This window comes from Pogona vitticeps, chromosome 1, assembly GCF_051106095.1.
Source record: "Pogona vitticeps strain Pit_001003342236 chromosome 1, PviZW2.1, whole genome shotgun sequence".
NCBI classification, from domain to species: Eukaryota; Metazoa; Chordata; class Lepidosauria; order Squamata; family Agamidae; genus Pogona; species Pogona vitticeps.
The window spans coordinates 275278718-275296617 of NC_135783.1; the positions used below are offsets into that span (position 1 = coordinate 275278718).

The 17900-nt window shown below is 41.8% G+C and overlaps 1 protein-coding gene and 1 long non-coding RNA gene across 5 annotated transcripts in view; one reads left to right on the forward strand and one right to left on the reverse strand.

Moving 5' to 3' along the window:
- The window catches only part of LOC144585842 (uncharacterized), a 757174-nt gene that overhangs the window by 670044 nt on the left and 69230 nt on the right, over nucleotides 1–17900 (forward strand). The window lies entirely within an intron of this gene.
- LUZP2 (leucine zipper protein 2) overlaps nucleotides 1–17900 on the reverse strand; it is a 484579-nt gene that overhangs the window by 76296 nt on the left and 390383 nt on the right. For 3 of the 4 annotated variants that reach the window (XM_072985873.2, XM_020790416.3, XM_020790415.3), the window contains 2 exons: nucleotides 11632–11706; nucleotides 9121–9285 (listed from right to left, as the gene is read on the reverse strand). The exons of the other annotated variant lie outside the window; for it this stretch is intronic. In XM_072985873.2, coding sequence (XP_072841974.1) covers nucleotides 9121–9285; nucleotides 11632–11706 — 240 coding nt within the window. The remainder of the gene's footprint in view (nucleotides 1–9120; nucleotides 9286–11631; nucleotides 11707–17900) is intronic. 4 annotated transcript variants of the gene reach the window in all.

Sequence of the window (17900 nt, forward strand, 5' to 3'; positions counted from 1 at the left end):
CTATAACTCCCTATATAACAGGTAGAATTTGTCCCTGGTTTTCCTGTTCAATTAGCCGAACACCAAAGGGGGAGGTGGAAGTGTGGAAGGTACAAATACAAACCACCTCCTATTGGGACACTGAATACAAAGGGTTGGCCTGTGGTAACCAATTGATGGTACGCAAAGAGGTGCGAGGTAGGGGCTGTGGAACCTTGTATACTAGCACTGAGTTGGCTTCAAGTCTAGAGTTCTGGCATAACCGAGATTGCAAGCAGTGCCCCCTCATTAAAATCAGAGATAGCAACATCAGCCCTGGATCAGAGTCAGACTCCGACTAGGTCATTCCCCGAAGAAAGTGGTCTTTCTACTCTCATACTTTCACCTCCCGGCAGTTTACTCGGAGTATCAGGTGATATCCGGAACTTAAAAGACCCCCTGATAGGATTGGATCCTTTTGAACCTTACTGTTTATTGCATTGCCATTTTTGCCCTCACCATTGGAGTGCCAGAATAACTAAATTTGACGAAAACCCGGCTTTGAGATGGTATGTGCTTAAGGTGGGATATCCTGAAGGGTTGTGGACTGAAAGTTTGTGGGCTGTGGAAACGCCAACTGCAAGTTATCAGTGGAGAACTCGATCTGATAGCTCGGCGCAGGCAGAGGCCATTCCCAAGGGATGGCTCCGTTACGCATCTTCGGTGCACCACGAAACGTGTTGGAAGTGCAAGAACGCGAGTCCCTGGTCAGTGCCCAGTCTAGATTCAGAGGAGGAATGGAACTCCCACTACAAGCGAAGGTAAAGCCCACCCCTCTAATGTCTTGGAGAAATATCAGGCAAATGTTTATTGGCAGACCACGGGTTGATGGCAAAATAATGATAGTGTTAGGGCTCTTTTTGAGCCTTGTGCTACAAGCTACAGGATCCACCTGCCCCTGTGTAATAACGACAAGACAGGGAAGCAGGGAACAACAGACCTTAACCTATAAGTCCATCTTCAATTGTGTTGGTAATATTGCCTCCTGTACATTCGGCAAGGTAGAGTACAAAATTTGTCAGGACTCCCTGGGAACTCAAACTTGTTATGACCCTAGAGAAAACCCCGAGAGAATTTGGATTGAATTCCGTGTTAACAGTAAACTGATAACGCGAGTTAAGCAAAAAGAGGATTATGTGTGTACAGCAATTAGTAATGGAGGCTGGACTAGAATTAAATGTGGTGGAATAGGCTGGGTTCAGCACTATATGGTACAACATGGGGAGTAGCAGCAAGTGCAGTTCAGGAACTCACCTGTTCGTTCCTGTATGAAACTGTGTGAAGTGAGCAACTTGATCTACCATAGACAACTGCAAGCCTCAGGAAGGTGCCTGTAAAGTCCGATTGTACCTGGGGCTCCTATAATCTTGTTAATTTCACCATATTGAAACCCGAAGAGTGGGACAAAAAGGAAAACTAAGACGTTCAGTATACTTATAGATGGAAGAGGAAAAGATCCTGGGGCTCCTATGAAAATTGCCCAAGTAAAAGAATACCTCAGGTTGGTTGAGGGGAATTTTCAATAATTGGAAGCAAGCATTATTTTTTGGGGGGAATATTTGTATTGGGAATAATGTTGCTCCCCTGTGTCCTCCCATTATAAGAAATATGATTAACTCTGCAGTTCAAGCAGCGATGCCGAAAACGCAGATGGTTATAAGAAAATCAGAGATAAGTTACAAAATTATCCCAGCTCAAGACGAGGAACCATAACTGTGAATAAGTCAAAGGAACTATAAAAGGAAAAACGGGGGTTGATAGAAGTAAATGTTTGACTTATTCAATTAGGCAATTGCCTCATAAAAGATTGTTCTTACTTGAAAAACAGGCTGTTTGGTTTGTGTATTCAAGAAGAGATTAGCCAGCCTTGTAAAAACAGGCTCGACCCCCCCTCCCTTGCTTTCTTTCTTCGCACTCAAGGACTTACGCTTCCTAACAATAGATAAGAATGGAATGCAGAGGCTAACAAAAGACAAAAGGACGATTTAGGGAAAGTGAATTGTTCTGCGCATGTTTAAAATGTGTTTTCACTAATCCAATGAATTTTGCTAACTAACTTAATGACCTTTTAAGGAGATTGTGAGCCCACCCCACTCGCCCTGAGGGGACAGCTATAAGATTGTACCAATCCCTTTGTTCTTTGAAGAAACCCTAATCACCTCAATTAGGTGAAATGGCTTTCTTCCCGCTATCTGCAGTAGCGTCTCTATCATGCAAATAAAATAGAATTCAATAGAAAGCATTTGTGTCTCAGTCTCTCTCTTTTGGGAGCTTTCCTCCATTAGAGAACCGGATAACAGTGGTGACTGGGTAGTGTGTACTTCTCTAGTTCAGTGGTTCCCAAACTTGGGCCCCCAGATGTCCTTGGACTTGAAAAGCCCAATGAGCATAGGTGTATGCCTGATACTCCTTTCTCACTCACGCTGAAACATACAGCTCTCAGAGGAAAAAGCTAAAATACCCCCTTCTCTTGATTTTCTGGAAATCCTGGACAGCACAGCTAATGTTGAAGACTTTTGAGAGTTTTAGTCCAAGAGTATCTGGGGATCCAAGGCTGGGAACCACTGCACTAGTGGGATAGTAGCAAGGTGAGATGCTTCCCTGGCACATGACAGGTATTTCAGTCCTGAGCAGAAAAACAAATATCAACTATTCTGCTAGAAGTGTTTGAAAGTTCACTTCATATGAAATAAGGCACAGTGTCTCTACATGGATAAAAATGAATCTTAAAAGTAATGTTTCCTCATAAATGACATAGATATTAGGCATAAGAAACAGACCTGTAACAAACAAGATATTTCTGGGTTGTTGCTGACTGTGTCATAGCAACAGCTTGAAATTACTGCCTAAGAGAAATGTCTTTCTTTTTGAAATGTGGAACTTGGACGTGTCTTGATAAGAGAGGTCACATAGAAGAAGAAGAAAAAAACGTGCACATTAGGAAACCTTGATATGTCTTTCTTACATGGAAAAAAAATCATATAATTAAATGTATATTGTCTTGTAAGCTCTTCAGAGAAGAATGCTTTCTGCAAAAGGTCAGAACCTGAATTTAAATTGGGATATTATGATAAATGAAATGATCAGCACTGGTTCCATTTTTAGCACAAAAAAAAAAATTCTTTTAGAAAATGGATTCTAATTTGGGAATACTTCTTGGCCTCTCTTCAAGGAGAAATGGATGAGATTATTGGTTAGACCTTTAGAAGGTAATAGTGGTATTACAGATCACTTGTCTAAAGTTAATGGGGATTGACTGTAGATAACATCCCAACAGACTGGCAAACAACCTTGAGGTCAAATGGTTAGGGCAGACATATAGTGACTTTAGTGACTTAAAAGTAGTGTACTGGCTTTTGAACTCCTACATCTGTCCTTCAAAGGTCACTTTCTTGTAAAGTTGGTACTTGTTGTGCCCAATAGTTGCCCTGAAGTTTTGAGTGCCTGCTGTGAATTCTGCCATTTTTGATAAAGAAAAACAACTTATAAAAACAAATGTGTTCTACACACCTGGCCACTTCCAATCATGCCATCTAATCTCTCAGTTCAAGCATCTTATCTATGTGGTCACTATACAGATTGAAGTTTCTCCTGGATTGAATAAGAAATTAGTAGTACTTTGCAATAAATGGCACTTGCCAATTTAGTCTCTTTTAGCATGAATATTCTATGCCAGAAACAATGCACGTGCATGGAACCAAGTTTTCCACCCGTAGAAACAAAAGTCTGCTATACAAAACAACACTATTGCAATCTTGTATACACATACTTTGAACCACACAAGCTTGGAATATCAGCAACTGGAAGAAGCACAGGATTTCATATTGTCTTAGGGAAAGAAAGAAATAGTAGATCCTAAATTCCTTAGCTAGGGCCTTCCTGCAAGGAAGCAAGTCTGGCAATCGAAAGACACAATGATACACTATCACCAATTATTGCAAATCTCTTACTTCTTATGTATACTCTGAACACCCACCCACACTGATCCCACACTATTACCAAACACAAATATGGTTGATGTGATATGCATTTTCTAATTTATAAACTGTAGAATCCAGCATGAAGAAAAAGAGAAAAAGACGGTGATGCCCCTTGCTTTTTCAAAGTGAAAACATCCATGGGGAAACTTTGCTTCTGACAGCCCTTGCCATTCTTTAAGACGTGCATATATATTTAAAATTTATGCTGAATAGAAGCAATTTAGCTCATGCAATTATAGATGGAACTCATTATCATTTACAGGGGAAAAAAGTCAAAGACTACATCCACAAAACCAGCTGATGTTAGAAAAGTTCTTTATGTTATAATTCAATATCAGACAATATAATTCTGGCCCAAATCATGATTCCTTGAAGTCTATTTTACAATAGGAAGATTCAAGAGCATAGATTGTAATTCTGGATAATACACAGACTCATAATAATGAAGTTTCCACACTGTACAGTAGCAGGATTGTAACCCGTTATTCTCCTCAGACTCATTCATGGGATATATTTATCAAGTATGAGGAATATTTTTGTGAAAGATGATAGCCATATCTTCTTGCCTAGCTCTGTAGAGGGCAAACTGCTCTATGTTATGAAATCACTTCAGTCATTACCAGTTAGATACTGAGCCATACAACTCAGTTTTCAACTGATTGTGTGTACTGTCATTTCTTAACTTAGGGGAATTCATATCTAAAAGTTGCACTATTTGTGCTATATCAGTGTAAACTATACAAGAGATTTTAGGCTAAATGGTCAAGGATACTGGATGAACATGTTGAGTATATTAACATCTGATGGTTGTTGTGGGTTTTTTGGGCTCTTTGGCTGTGTTCTGAAGATTGTTCTTCCTGACGTTTCACCAGTCTCTGTGGCTGGCATCTTCAGAGGATTGGAGTAGGAACTCTGTCTGTGCTCTGTTGCTGTTTGTTGGATAGTTGAGTATTTATAGCTGTGGGAACAGCTTTTGTCCTTTTCAGGAGATAGGGTGATCAGCGTGTTTTTGTTGTGATAAGGGGGGAGATATTATATATTTTTATTTTATTATTGGACTTTTACCCTGCCCCCCTAGACAAAGTCTACTCGGGGCAGCTTACATACATAATAAAAACACAGCAATATAGGAAACATAAAAATCATCTGAGATACAAACTTTAACACTTATTTCTAAAAACCATTGTCAAGATGACATCGCTCAGGAAAGAAAAAAATAAAGATAAGTTAATTGACTGGAGGGAAGGCCTGCCTAAAGAGCCAAATTTTTAAGTGCCTTTTGAAAACACCCAGCGAGGATTTCAATTGGGAGAGTGTTCCATAGCCGAGGTGCCACTGCCGAGAAGGCCCGGGTTCTTGTTCTTTCCTTCCGAGCCTCTTTCAGCATTAAGCCCCTCAGTTGTCCCTGCTGGCTATATCGGGTGATTCGGGTAGATGTAGGTGGGAGAAGACGATCTGCCAAGTATCGAGGTCCCAAACCGTTTAGGGCTTTGTACGTCATCATTAGCACTTTGAAATCAATGTGGAAACGAATGGGCAACCAATATATACCTGTCCACAACTGCAAGGTACCACAAGATGCAGCATTCACACCAGAATCAAAGAACATGAGAGACACTGCAAACTAAAACAACTGGAAAAATCAGGAGTAGTTGAACATGCCCTAAAACAAGCTGGACATGAAATTATATTTCAAAATACTGAAGTACTGGACAACACCAGCAATCTATATGTTAGACTGCACAGAGAAGCCATTGAAATCCATAAACATCAACAGAACTTCAACAAAAAAGAAGAAGGCCTAAAACTTAACATGGCCTGGTTAACAATACTGAAAAATACAGCCCGCAAAAGGTCAACGAACTCTACCCAGCCACAAGGACCAGGGATTATTGCACAAAAAAGACCAGCTAATGACATCCATTAATCACAGTGACAGATAATCTCTCCCCCCTTATAACAACAAAAACACGCTGATCACCCTATCTCCTGAAAAGGGCAAAAACTGTTCTCACCGCTGTAAATACTCAACTATCCAACAAACAGCAACAGAGCATGGACAGAGTTCCTAGTCCAATCCTTTGAAGACGCCGGCCACAGAGACTGGTAAAACGTCAGGAAGAACAAGCTTCAGAACATGGTCAAAGAACCCAAGAAACCCACAACAACCATCAGATCCTGGCTGTGAAAGCCTTCAAGAATACATTAACATATGTTTGTGTTTTTTAACCATGCAATTATAAAAGAAAATTCTGTAGATTCTGCCTTTGGAAAACTTCAAAGTGAGTTTAAAGCTGCCCCTTCAAGTGAGATATCTGATGATATTCAAGGGAAGCAAAACTTTTGAAGAGAGAGATGATTCTAGATTGTTAACAAAAAACAAAATAGAACACAAAACTTTGGATGTTCTTCAAGGTAAACACAGCAATAGTAGTTCATCAACATCAACAAAGGTTCCTCATGATCACAAGAATCTTCATTAGATGGATTTATTTTGTTCCTTTTCCACCCCCAAAAAAGAATTGGATCATATCTGTCTACAGGGCCATTGATCCTGCTGAGAAGCATTTAACCCACCCATCTCAGTTTTCTTTACCTAGGAAAGAGGATGATTTAAAGCAGAGGTAGAAAATTCATAGTCCATGGGTTCCATGCAAGTAACTTAGATGAGGCACAGATTAAAAATTATTTTTATTGTTTATTTGATTTCTACCCTAGTGTTCTCCCAGCATTTTGACTCAGTGCTCAAGTTTCCATTCAAATAGAAAGAATCATGCTTTTAGAATAGCAATTCTCCTTTAGAATGAAATGTATGGTCTCATATGCATTTGCCCTTCCAGGCCCCGAAATGAAGACGCAAGACAGTGGTATGGATTAAAATATGGGCCACACTTTATTAATTCAATTCTGATTATAGATATCATTATTATCATAAAATGAGGGGGCCTGCGGTAGTGCGGAGAAAGAAACACAGGGCATCCACGATACCCAAATCAGCCAATGAGCGAGTCCCAGGCCCCAGGTTCCAGCTGTCTTGACAATAGCAGGAACCCGGCAGGCCTCTATTAAACACCCCAGACCTTGAGCCATCTTTATTTGATGACTGTCGGTCCGAAAGTGGCCCAGCGCATCTCCCGCCGCCCGCCCTGTAATCGCACGATCTGCAGAGCCAGGAGGTCTGATGCACTGTTGGCTTAGCATAATTATCAAAGGGACACACCGAGACAACCAGTTTTTCCCCGCATTACCCACCAGTGTGACCGAGAATACCACCAATCAAATGCCAACAACCCTTCTCCAGTGTGGGATAGGCAAAAAATCCCTCCATCCATTAGCCAATCAGGATAGAGGTCAAAAATTCCTATCCGGCCCCATAAGGCGACCCAAAAGCACACTAGAAAGAGGGTGGGTGGGCGGGTGCCCGAAAGAGAAAGAGAACGATTTGTGGCTAGTGTTTCCCTTAAGTAAACGCTAGCCGCCACCACCCCCAACACGTGGCCTGGGCTGTCTTGTGACTTCTCGGCACCACAGAGGGCAACGGCCAGATCCACAGTTCAAGGGTGTTATCTCACCCTTCCTGCGTCCGGAAACTTGTTAACAGAACAACACATTGTTGCTGCAGAAATCTTGGCAGTGTGGAACAGCAGCAAGGTGCAGTGGGGCTTCCAGTTCATTTTCTGTGTGAATGTAGCTTTCAAAGTTACCCACTCTTGGTTTGGAGGTTGAAGTAATGAGATAAAGAAGTCTCCTTGCTTTTAGCAACCTTTACTTCTTCTCAAGATAAGAGATACTAATAAGGTATCACCCCCGATAGAGGTATATACCTGTACCTTCCAGCCCTCCTGATTGCACTGGCTTTCACACATTCAAGAAAATCAAGAGGAGGGGGTATTTTAGCTTTTTCCTCTGAGAGCTGTATGTTCAGCATGTGTGAGAAGGGAGTATCAGGCATACACCTATGCTCATTGAGCTTTTCAAAGCAAACAGGAAATGTGATGCAATCATATTTCCTGTCTGTGAGAAGGAGCCACATAAGAAATCCCCCTGTTTCATACTGACACCAAATGCTTAGCAGCAGGACAGCTGATGAATCATTAGTGATGGCGACAAGAGTAAAGCATTGTGGAATCCTCTGTTTGTCTAAACAAGTGTTGTTTGGGGACACGTGCATGATCAGTTTAAAGATACAAATTAAAAATCATGGTATAAGTAAATCAATGGTGGGAATCCCTTCTATAGCACTGGATGGCAGCACATTGTATGACAGATGATGATAAAGACAATACAATACTGATAACAAGAGATTATTTCCTGGCCCCAGTTTTTAGCATCCTCATATACGGCAATGTGCTACTGTGTTAGTGCAGAATTTGAAAAGACTAATGGTTTTCTGCCACATCATACAAATTATGTATTGTGTACACAGTCCATAATATTTTAGAGATAATTAAGTACTGTGGAAAGTGATCAAATAAGATTTCGTTGCAGACAACATATGTGATAGATTAAGCTTCTGAAATACAGATGGAATCAGTAAATGGAATACCTTACAGAACACCGTTTTCCCGAAAATATGACCTAACCTGAAAATAAGACCTAGTATAATTTTTCAGGTTGCGCGTAATAAAAGCCCTACCCCAAAAATAAGTCCCAGTTAAGTGAAACCCCGCCCTCCACCGTTGTGCAGCACCCGGAAGAAGATGACATGACTGTACTTGAATATATATATATTGTTGTAAATGGAAAAAAACATCCCCTGAAAATAAGCCCTAATGCATTTTTGGAGCAAAAATTAATATAAGACCCTGTCTTATTTTCGGGGAAACACAGTAGACTGGATTGCATGCCTTTTATAGTACATGTGTTTTTTCATGTACTATGCAGATGAGACCTTTCTAACAGCAAATACCTCAAATCTTCTTCAGCAGCAAGAAAAATAAGCCATTTTCCACCCTTTTACAAAGTAAATCAGTGATAGCAAAGATAGGCTCAGCATTGCATTGAAAATTCATCCTAATCTTTCAATGAATTTAAAACCCTTCTTAGTTCCAATATGTGGGACTTCCAGGACAAACATTATCTCGCTCTCGCTCTCGCTCTCTTAAGAGAAGGAAAAAGATACCTTGGTATTTGTCACTTGAAATGGAACTTTAGAACCATTTGTAACTACAGATGTCTGTCTCTCGATTGGTCTGGAAGGGACTATATTTGTAGTGGGAGGATGATTGTGCAAGACTGAAGACAGGCAGAGTTGTACCGTCTCCTTCAAAGCTTTCAGCTGTGACTCCTGGAGAAGAAATTGCCATTAGATCTTAACAAGAGATTACAGAGAAAAACATTTTACTTGGCATTTTGAAAACAGCAACAACTGCTGTGCTTTTTATAATGTACAACGAAAACAAATTGAATAAACAAATGACAATAAATGATTATTTCACACAGACACTAAGCACTTCATCTTTTTTCATTAAGAAATTACTGGAACTTCTTATGCTGATCCATAGGCCAGTGTCAATCAACCGTTTTCTACATGGAACATCAATTTGTCACACAATTTGTCTGAAGCACCTAATACTGATTTCAAATTATTTATAAAATTAGATATCGCTCCAAGTGCTTCCAACTCATGCACTCAGGTCTGCTTGCAAATACAGCTTAAACACTGAAATCATAATACTATAAAAATTAAGCTATTAGTATAAATAAAATATACAGCTTCTCCTCTATTCGTATCGTAATATACTTCTGTTGCTTTTATGTTCTGAGAATTCCTTCCTTCCTTCCTTCCTTCCTTCCTTCCTTCCTTCCTTCCTTCCTTCCCCAAAACATGATCAATTGCAAAGTTAAAAAACTAGTAATATAAAAGAAAATGTTCAACATCAGCAATATGATACCAGTAAAATGCAACTAGTCACTAAACTACATAGCAGCATCCACTAATCATTTAGATTAAATGTAATTGAATTTGCTTCAATTAAAGCAAATTCAAGCAGGTAAGTATTAAGGCCCCATTCAAAGGCAGTGAAAGAATCAAATACATTTAAAAAAGGAATGAGTTCTACAGCATGAGAAATATGCTTTTTCACATATACTCCTGTCCTGCACATGTGGTCAGGGTTTTACACAAAGAGAGCTTTCCTTACCTCAGCACCAGTACAACAGTCTTAACTGAGTGCATGGGCGTTATCAGGCTCTGGAGGAAATACCAAACTTTTCTTGAGGCCTAGTTGATTAGTACCTTCTCTGCCAACCGCTTATGAATGATCGTTACAGAGAACCTTTAACATGTTTCTTGGTGCCCCAGCTTTTCCTTTTGTTTCTGTAGCTTTTGCTGTGTCACTGCATCTCTTACTGGTTGAGCGCAGAATTTATTATTACGCTATATACTAACACTAGACAGGTCAACAGCTGTTCTGTATTTTTAAAAGCACATTCCAGTCTCTACCATGTATTTATGTAGGTTACGTATGCTCTGTAACACCACTACTACTTATACTGAAATATATTTTATCACATTACATCTTTCTGTTTCTAACCACAGGTCACAATGTGAGGATGCCAAAGTCATAATGATGTTATGTATTCTTGAAGGCTTTCACGGCCAGGATCTGATGGTTGTTGTGGGTTTTTCAGGTTCTTTGGCCATGTTCTGAAGGTTGTTCTTCCTGACGTTTCACCAGTCTCTGTGGCTGGCATCTTCAGAGGACTGGAGTAGGAACTCTGTCCATGCTCTGTTGCTGTTTGTTGGTTAGTTGAGTATTTATAGCTGTGGAAACAGCTTTTGTCTGTTTTCAGGAGATAGGGTGATGTTTTTGTTGAGCAGACTAAAACAACCGGAAAAATCAGCAGTAGCTGAACATGCTCTAAAACAAGCTGGACATGAAATTCTATTTCAAAATACTGAAGTACTGACAACACCAGCAATCTGTATGTTAGACTGCACAGGGAAGCCATTGAATTCGATAAACATAAACAAAACTTCAACAGAAAGGAAGAAGGCCTAAAGCTAAACATGGCCTGGCTCCCAATTCTGAAAAATACAGCCTGCAAAAGGTCAATGAACTCTACCCAGCCACAAGGGAAAGGGATCATTCACAAAAAAGACCAGCTAATGACACCCATCAATCACATTGACAGATAATCTCTCCCTCCCCCTTATCACAACAAAAACATGCTGATCACCCTATCTCCTGAAAAAAGACAAAAGCTGTTCCAACAGCTATAAATAGTCAACTAACCAACAAACAGCAACAGAGCATGGACAGAATTCCTACTCCAGTCCTCTGAAGATGCCAGCCACAGAGATTGGCGAAACGTCAGGAAGATCAACCTTCAGAACATGGCCAAAGAACCCAAAAAACCCACAACACCCATCATAATGATGTTCCTGCCCTTTGTGGAGAAGATTAAGAGACAGGAAAGAGAGATGACCTTTCTTCATCAGCCTCAGTTAATGCTTTGTTCACACACACGATGCAACATTTTTGTCGTTTTTCAGCAGGAATCCTCATTATGCAGAAAACCAAATATATGTGTACTTTTTCATGAGAAGCTAAATGCATGTTGTCATATTAGGCAGCAATAGAGGTGTCTATTAAACACAGCTAAGAGATGTGCTCAGACGGGGCCTTACTTTGTCGAGAGCTGCTTTTTCCAGTTCTTCTTTTGCAATTGCTAGTTTTTGTTCCAAATCTGTAAGCTGCTGTGCCTGTGGGAAATTTGAAAACAAATTAGCTAGTATAACTTATATCCTATGCTTTCCCACTAAACTCATCCAGTGTATCTATGAGAGAAAGAAAAATGAAGGTTTTACTTTGCAAGGTAAGATGATTAAAAACAGCCACTGCCACCACCCCGTGTGTTGTCAATATAACAGGTTCTCCAGGGAGTTTTACAGTTGGTGAAAGTTGGGGGAAAACATTTTTATTACAGGATCTAAATCCAGTTTTGCACAGATGAAGGCTCTGTCATTGATTTCAAGGGAAGTGAAAAGATCTTATCTTGTGTTAAAATATTTAGAAATTTGATTAAAGAATATGTGTTGTAGTATTTTTTTTATAACCTTGGAGCTTTGTTAAATATTTTATTGTACGTTTATAAGACATTCAGGGCAGAACTAGACATTTACATGTATGTGAGAAAGCCACATTTTTTTCACCCAGCAAAATAAACATGATTAGGAGAATTTGAACTAATCAATCCACAGAAACTGGTTTTTGCTTAACTCTTTCATACCTGACCTTTTTTTGTAACATCTGCCATAGTCCACAGCCTTTTTTCCTTCTTTTTTCCTTTTCCTTTTTGGTAATTATATTACCCTGCAGGAAGACAAGCAACTTATGGGGATGTTTAAAAATCAGGAAGAAATGAACTCTTCCCAATAGATTCTGTGTTGCTTTTCTCAAGCTCAGAACTCCCTCCCACTGCAGGCGAGGCTGGTGCCTCTTTATTGTCCTTTTGCAAGCAGTCAAATACCTTTCTCTTCAGACAACCGTTCCCTGGGTGAATGGCTGCTGAGTGGGGTTTTTTTTTTAATGGATTGCTGTAATCTCACTGTACTGAATGCGTTTTGGTGTTGCTTAAGTTTTTTTGAATTATATTCATTGATCATTTTAGTGTCATATACTCATTGTTACTAATTTTAAATACTGTCTTTTAATTGTAAGCTGCCTTGGGTCCTTTTTAAGGAGAAAGGCAGGTTAAAACTATTTTAAATAACAAAATAAATATTTATAATTCTCTATTTATAACTGTGTTCTTTGCAAGATGGAATGAAGTACTGCAAAACAGATACCAACTACTCCATTATTTTTCCATCATGCATACTTTAAAAAAAAGACTAGTGGTTGAAGTTTTCATGTACCAGGAAACTTCCTTTCTGTCATTTTGAGTTATGACAACCAACTGTTTTTCATAGATATTTTATTCCTTACCCTTGTCTCTCCCTGATGCTGAAGTACATACCTATAGGTCTTATTTAATTACTATTTTTTTAAAAAAATCTACATGACATCTGAGAATGTGGCAGCTGCTCCTGTCTGAGGTAGTTAAACCTCAGATTTAGTGAATGGATGGACATCCAGTGAATGAATTTACAGACTTTCACTAGAAAAATTCTCCAAAATAGACAGTATCTTTTCTCCTCATAATGGTAAATGCTACCTGTACTACACTAGTGCAGTCATCTGCAATTATACCAACACCACTTTGCCAATAAAAGTTTGAGGATGGGCCAAAACAGAAGGCCAAAATGATATGAAGGAGGACTCATGACCTCTTGGTATCACGTATTACTTGAAACTATCCACTTAATTACTAGGACACTACTGCAGCCCTTCCTCACAGTGTCAGGAGGTGCAACACTGGTGCTATTGGAGCATGAAATAATGAGGCAGTTACTTATTTGGTCAGCAACCATCCTCCCATTCTGAGTAGAGTTCAGGGAAGATAATAGTGGCTGATTCAGAGTTGATCTAGCATTTCCCCGTTGTTACATAACAGCACTGATGTTACCTGTCTGTCATGGGTTTGGAGGGAAAGTTCCATCCTATGGGGAGTGGAAGGCGGGACATCAGGAGGAGGGGCTGTACTGTATAAATATGTGATGCCTGTGTGGTGAAGAGTAGATGCTGAGACAGACACTGTGAGACACTGGGTGGTGACGAAGCAGCAGCTGGGGAAGAAGAAGCTGTTGTGGGAGTCTGGGTGTCTGACAGGGTACTACTGTGTGTCAGAGTACCAGCCTGAAAGGTTCAGGGGTCTGTTGGTTAGCCAGAACTGATGGGTTCAGGGTCTGTGCTTTAAGTTAAAGGTTCTAGGTGAACCAAACTGTATGCTTGTGTGTGTGAGAATAAGCCACGTTACTTTATTTTATTCACCTGATTGTTTTATTTACCCTGTTTGTATTTAAAATAAACCTTATTCTTTTATTGTTTAAAAATCCATCCCTGGTCTGTGTGACTTATTATAGGGAATGGTTGGTGGCAGCTTAGTAACTGTGTGATAGATCCCAGTAGGTCTGGGTTTGTCACATTGATTGGTGTCCAGCGTGTGGGATACGACTGGTCCAGTTGTCCAGCGGTCCAGCAAAGCCTTGGCAGGTGTGCCCAGAGCAAGGGGGGTCTAGTCAGGGACAGTCTGAGGCGCGTAGGTAATCTTCTAGGTGTACCTCACGGGGAGGTGCGCTAGTAGAAGAACGTGCCAACTGGGGAGACTTAGATTAAGGTGCTCTGAGGCAGCCTAGTTTTGGCGGGAAAAGCTGAGGAAAAACTGCGTAGCAACAGCGAGCTAGCTTGCCAGCTGAGAGGCCCAGCAGAGGGGGGTAGGCTCTGACTCGATACTGTTGCAAGTTTAGTGCTGAAGAACAGCAGCAATCTCTAGGGAGAGCTGGTTCTGAGGCAAGAAGGGAAAAAAGTGGTCGTTTTATTTTGAGGCTTGACTTTTTAAAGCAGCCTGTTCTGAGGGGGGATTATGCCCTTGACTCGAAGCCAGATGGCAGAAATGAGTGACGTGAAAGACCCCCAGATTGACCAAGGTTCTGAGGATGAATTTGGCTCAGTGCAAGGTGACAGCACAGGAGAGCAGGACCCAGAACTCAGAAAAATACTCCTAGCCCAACAGCATGAACTGAGGGTGAGGGAAATGGAGGAAAGATTAGAGAGAGGAAGAAGAGAGGAAAGGGAGAAACAGAGACAATTTGAATTGGCATTGGAGAGAGAGAAAATGGCGTTTGAATTAAGAAAACTGGAACTGATGAACCAGAACAATAATAATAATAGGGATTCTGAGGGAGGCCAATTGTCTAAGGCTGACCTGAAGAAATTCCCTGTGTACCACAAGGGAGATTGTCCTGAGGTGTTCTTTTCCTTAGTGGAAAGAGCGTTTGTGGACTTCTCAGTAAGGGAAACTGAGAAGATGACCATCATGCGGTCTTTAATCAGTGGTAGCCTGGCTGAGGTTTATGCCGAGATGCCTGAGGAATTGATGAAAGATTTTGCAGAGTTTAAAAAACTGGTGTTTGCCAGACATGGGATAAATGCAGAGCAGCTGAGACAAAGATTCAGGTCCCTCACCAAGAAACCAGAACAGACTTTTACCCAAGTGGGGGCCCAATTGGTGAGGCTGCTTGAGAAATGGCTATCGCAGGAGGGAATAGAGACCTATGAGCAGCTTAAAGACTTGATAGCCCTGGAACAGTTCTATTCAGTCCTGCAGGGGGAATTGAAATTCCAGGTGAGGGAAAGGAAACCGAAATCTGTGGCAGCAGCCGCAGAAATCGCGGATTTTATCTCCCAAATAAGAAAGCCCTTGGGTGAGGGGAAATCTGTAGGTAAACCCAAAGAAACCTACAGCAAGTACTCTCAGGGACCAGGGAAAAGCCAGCAAGGGGGAGGGGCCCATGGTGAAGGGAAGCCCTCAGGCATGAAACCAAGCCCTCAGATTTTGGAGGGAAAACCAAACCCAGAGGAGAAAGACTCCAAGTACCGCAGAAAATGTTATTTCTGTGAGGGAAAGGGCCATCTAATCTCAGGGTGTGAGAAATGGAAGCAGATAAAAGGAAATGTGCCTCATGATTCTAGTGGAACCAAGCCAAAAGCTGTGTTCTGTGTCCAGAAAGAGCAAAGCTCATTGTCACAGAGGGAGCCTGTTGCCATGACTACTCAGTCTGGAACAGCTACCTATGCTGATCAGGCTGAGGAAAATGGTCCTCTTCTGGAGGTAAAGCGCTGCTTGCTGATAAAAACAGATTCTCAGTTGTTTGAGACAGCAGGGGTGGACGTAGGAATACTTGACCGTCAGTATAGGGGGCTGCGGGACACTTGTTCCCAGGTAACCCTGTGCCATCCAGATATTATTCCTAGGGAGTTTATAATCCCAAATGAGAGCATGAAGGTGGCAGGGATTGAGGGGCAGATAATCTCTCTGCCAGTAGCAGAGGTACCTGTCAACTTTCAAGGCTGGAGGGGAGATTGGCGGATAGCGATTTCATCGACTCTGCCAGCAGCCGTGCTCGTGGGAAATGACCTGGCTGAACATGTGAAACGGGTGCTAGTGATTACACGCTCACAAGCCACCACAGGGACAGTTCAGGGGGGTAATGATGAGCCAGAGACTGAAGCAGAGGGGAGTTCAGAAGCTGTGGTGGAAACCTTAACCACAGACAGCAGATTTGGACAGGAGCAAAAGGCAGACGCCACTCTCCAAAAGTGTTTTGAACAGGTGACTGACGCCCAGCTAACACCTGAAACCCCAGTGAGATTTATGGAGAAAAAGGGGATTTTATATAGAGAAACCCTGAGGAATATCTCAAAAGGGGGAGATGGGATCAGAAGTCAGCTGGTGGTACCTGAAAAGTATCGCCCCATGATCTTACCAAGGGGTCACTCTGACATGTTTGCCGCACACTTAGGGGTGAAAGGGCCCCTTGAGTTGATCAAACAAAATTGGGAGCAGATCACCCAGGATGACCCACAAGACGTTGTGACTTACATAGACACCTTGATGAATGACCTAAAGAGAAATCTAGAGCTGGCAGCAGAAAACCTGCAAGCGCAGAAGGTCAAACAGAAAACATGGTACGACCACAAAGCTAGAGAGAGGCACTTTGACCCAGGGGAGGAAGTGCTTTGGCTTAGGCCCTGCAGAGAGAATAAACTGCAGCTCAAATGGGCAGGATCATATAGGGTCATTTCCAAGATGTCAGACCTGAACTACCTAATAGAGCAGGAGGAGAACCAAGCAAGGAGGGTGGTTCATGTGAATGCCCTAAAACCCTACTACAGAGGGGAACAGAGGGTTTTATTCGCGATAAAAGCAGCTGAGAGTGAGGAAGCTGAATTACCCTTCTGGGAGGGTAGAGGGGAAGTAAAATACAACCCAGAGGAGGTAAAGATCAGTCCTGCACTCACCCAAGACCAGCAGCAAGAACTAAAAATGCTGCTTAGTAAATATCAACAGGTGTTTTCCAACAAGCCGGGGATAGTGAAGGGAGTGATGCATCGGATCCACACAGGGGATGCACCCCCGCAGGCAGTATCCCCATACCGAGTAACGGGACCCTATAGGGACAAGGTGCGGAAGGAGCTGGACGAGATGCTGAGGGAGAACATAATCGTCCCCTCTTCTAGTCCTTGGTCCTCTCCGATAGTCCTTGTGGACAAGCCTGATGGGAGCATTAGGTTTTGTGTTGATTACAGGAAATTAAACCGTGTAACCACTCCTGATGCCTACCCAATGCCCAGGCTAGACAACCTGATTGAAACCATAGGGGGTTGTCGGTTCATCTCATCATTGGACCTGGTAAAGGGATATTGGCAATTAAGAATTGATCCCAGGGATCAAGAAAAGACTGCCTTTTGCAGCCCTTTTGGTCTCTATGAGTTTCGAGTCCTGAGCTTTGGTCTCAGAAATGCACCAGCCACATTCCAAAGGCTGATGGACCAGACCTTGGCAGGGCTCAGTGACTTTACAGTGGCCTACATTGACGACATAGGGATCTTCAGTAATACCTGGGAAGATCACCTGATACACCTGGAGTTAGTGCTGCAGAGGTTAAGTGCAGCAGGGCTAACAGTAAAGGCCAGCAAGTGTCAGCTGGGTAGCCCAGAAATAAAATACTTGGGTCACATGGTAGGGGGAGGAATGATAAAACCCCTGGAGGCCAAAATAGAAGCAGTTCGTGATTGGCCTAGACCCAACACCAAGAAAAAGGTCAAATCATTTCTTGGGTTGGTGGGCTACTACAGAAAGTTCATCCCGAGGTTTAGCGAGATTGCGGCTCCGCTGACCGATCTGACGAGGAAGAAGGCTGATGACCGCATCCCGTGGACCAGCGACTGTGAGGCGGCGTTCCAGAGGTTGAAGGAGGCGTTAATCAACTATCCTGTGCTGCGCGCTCCAGAC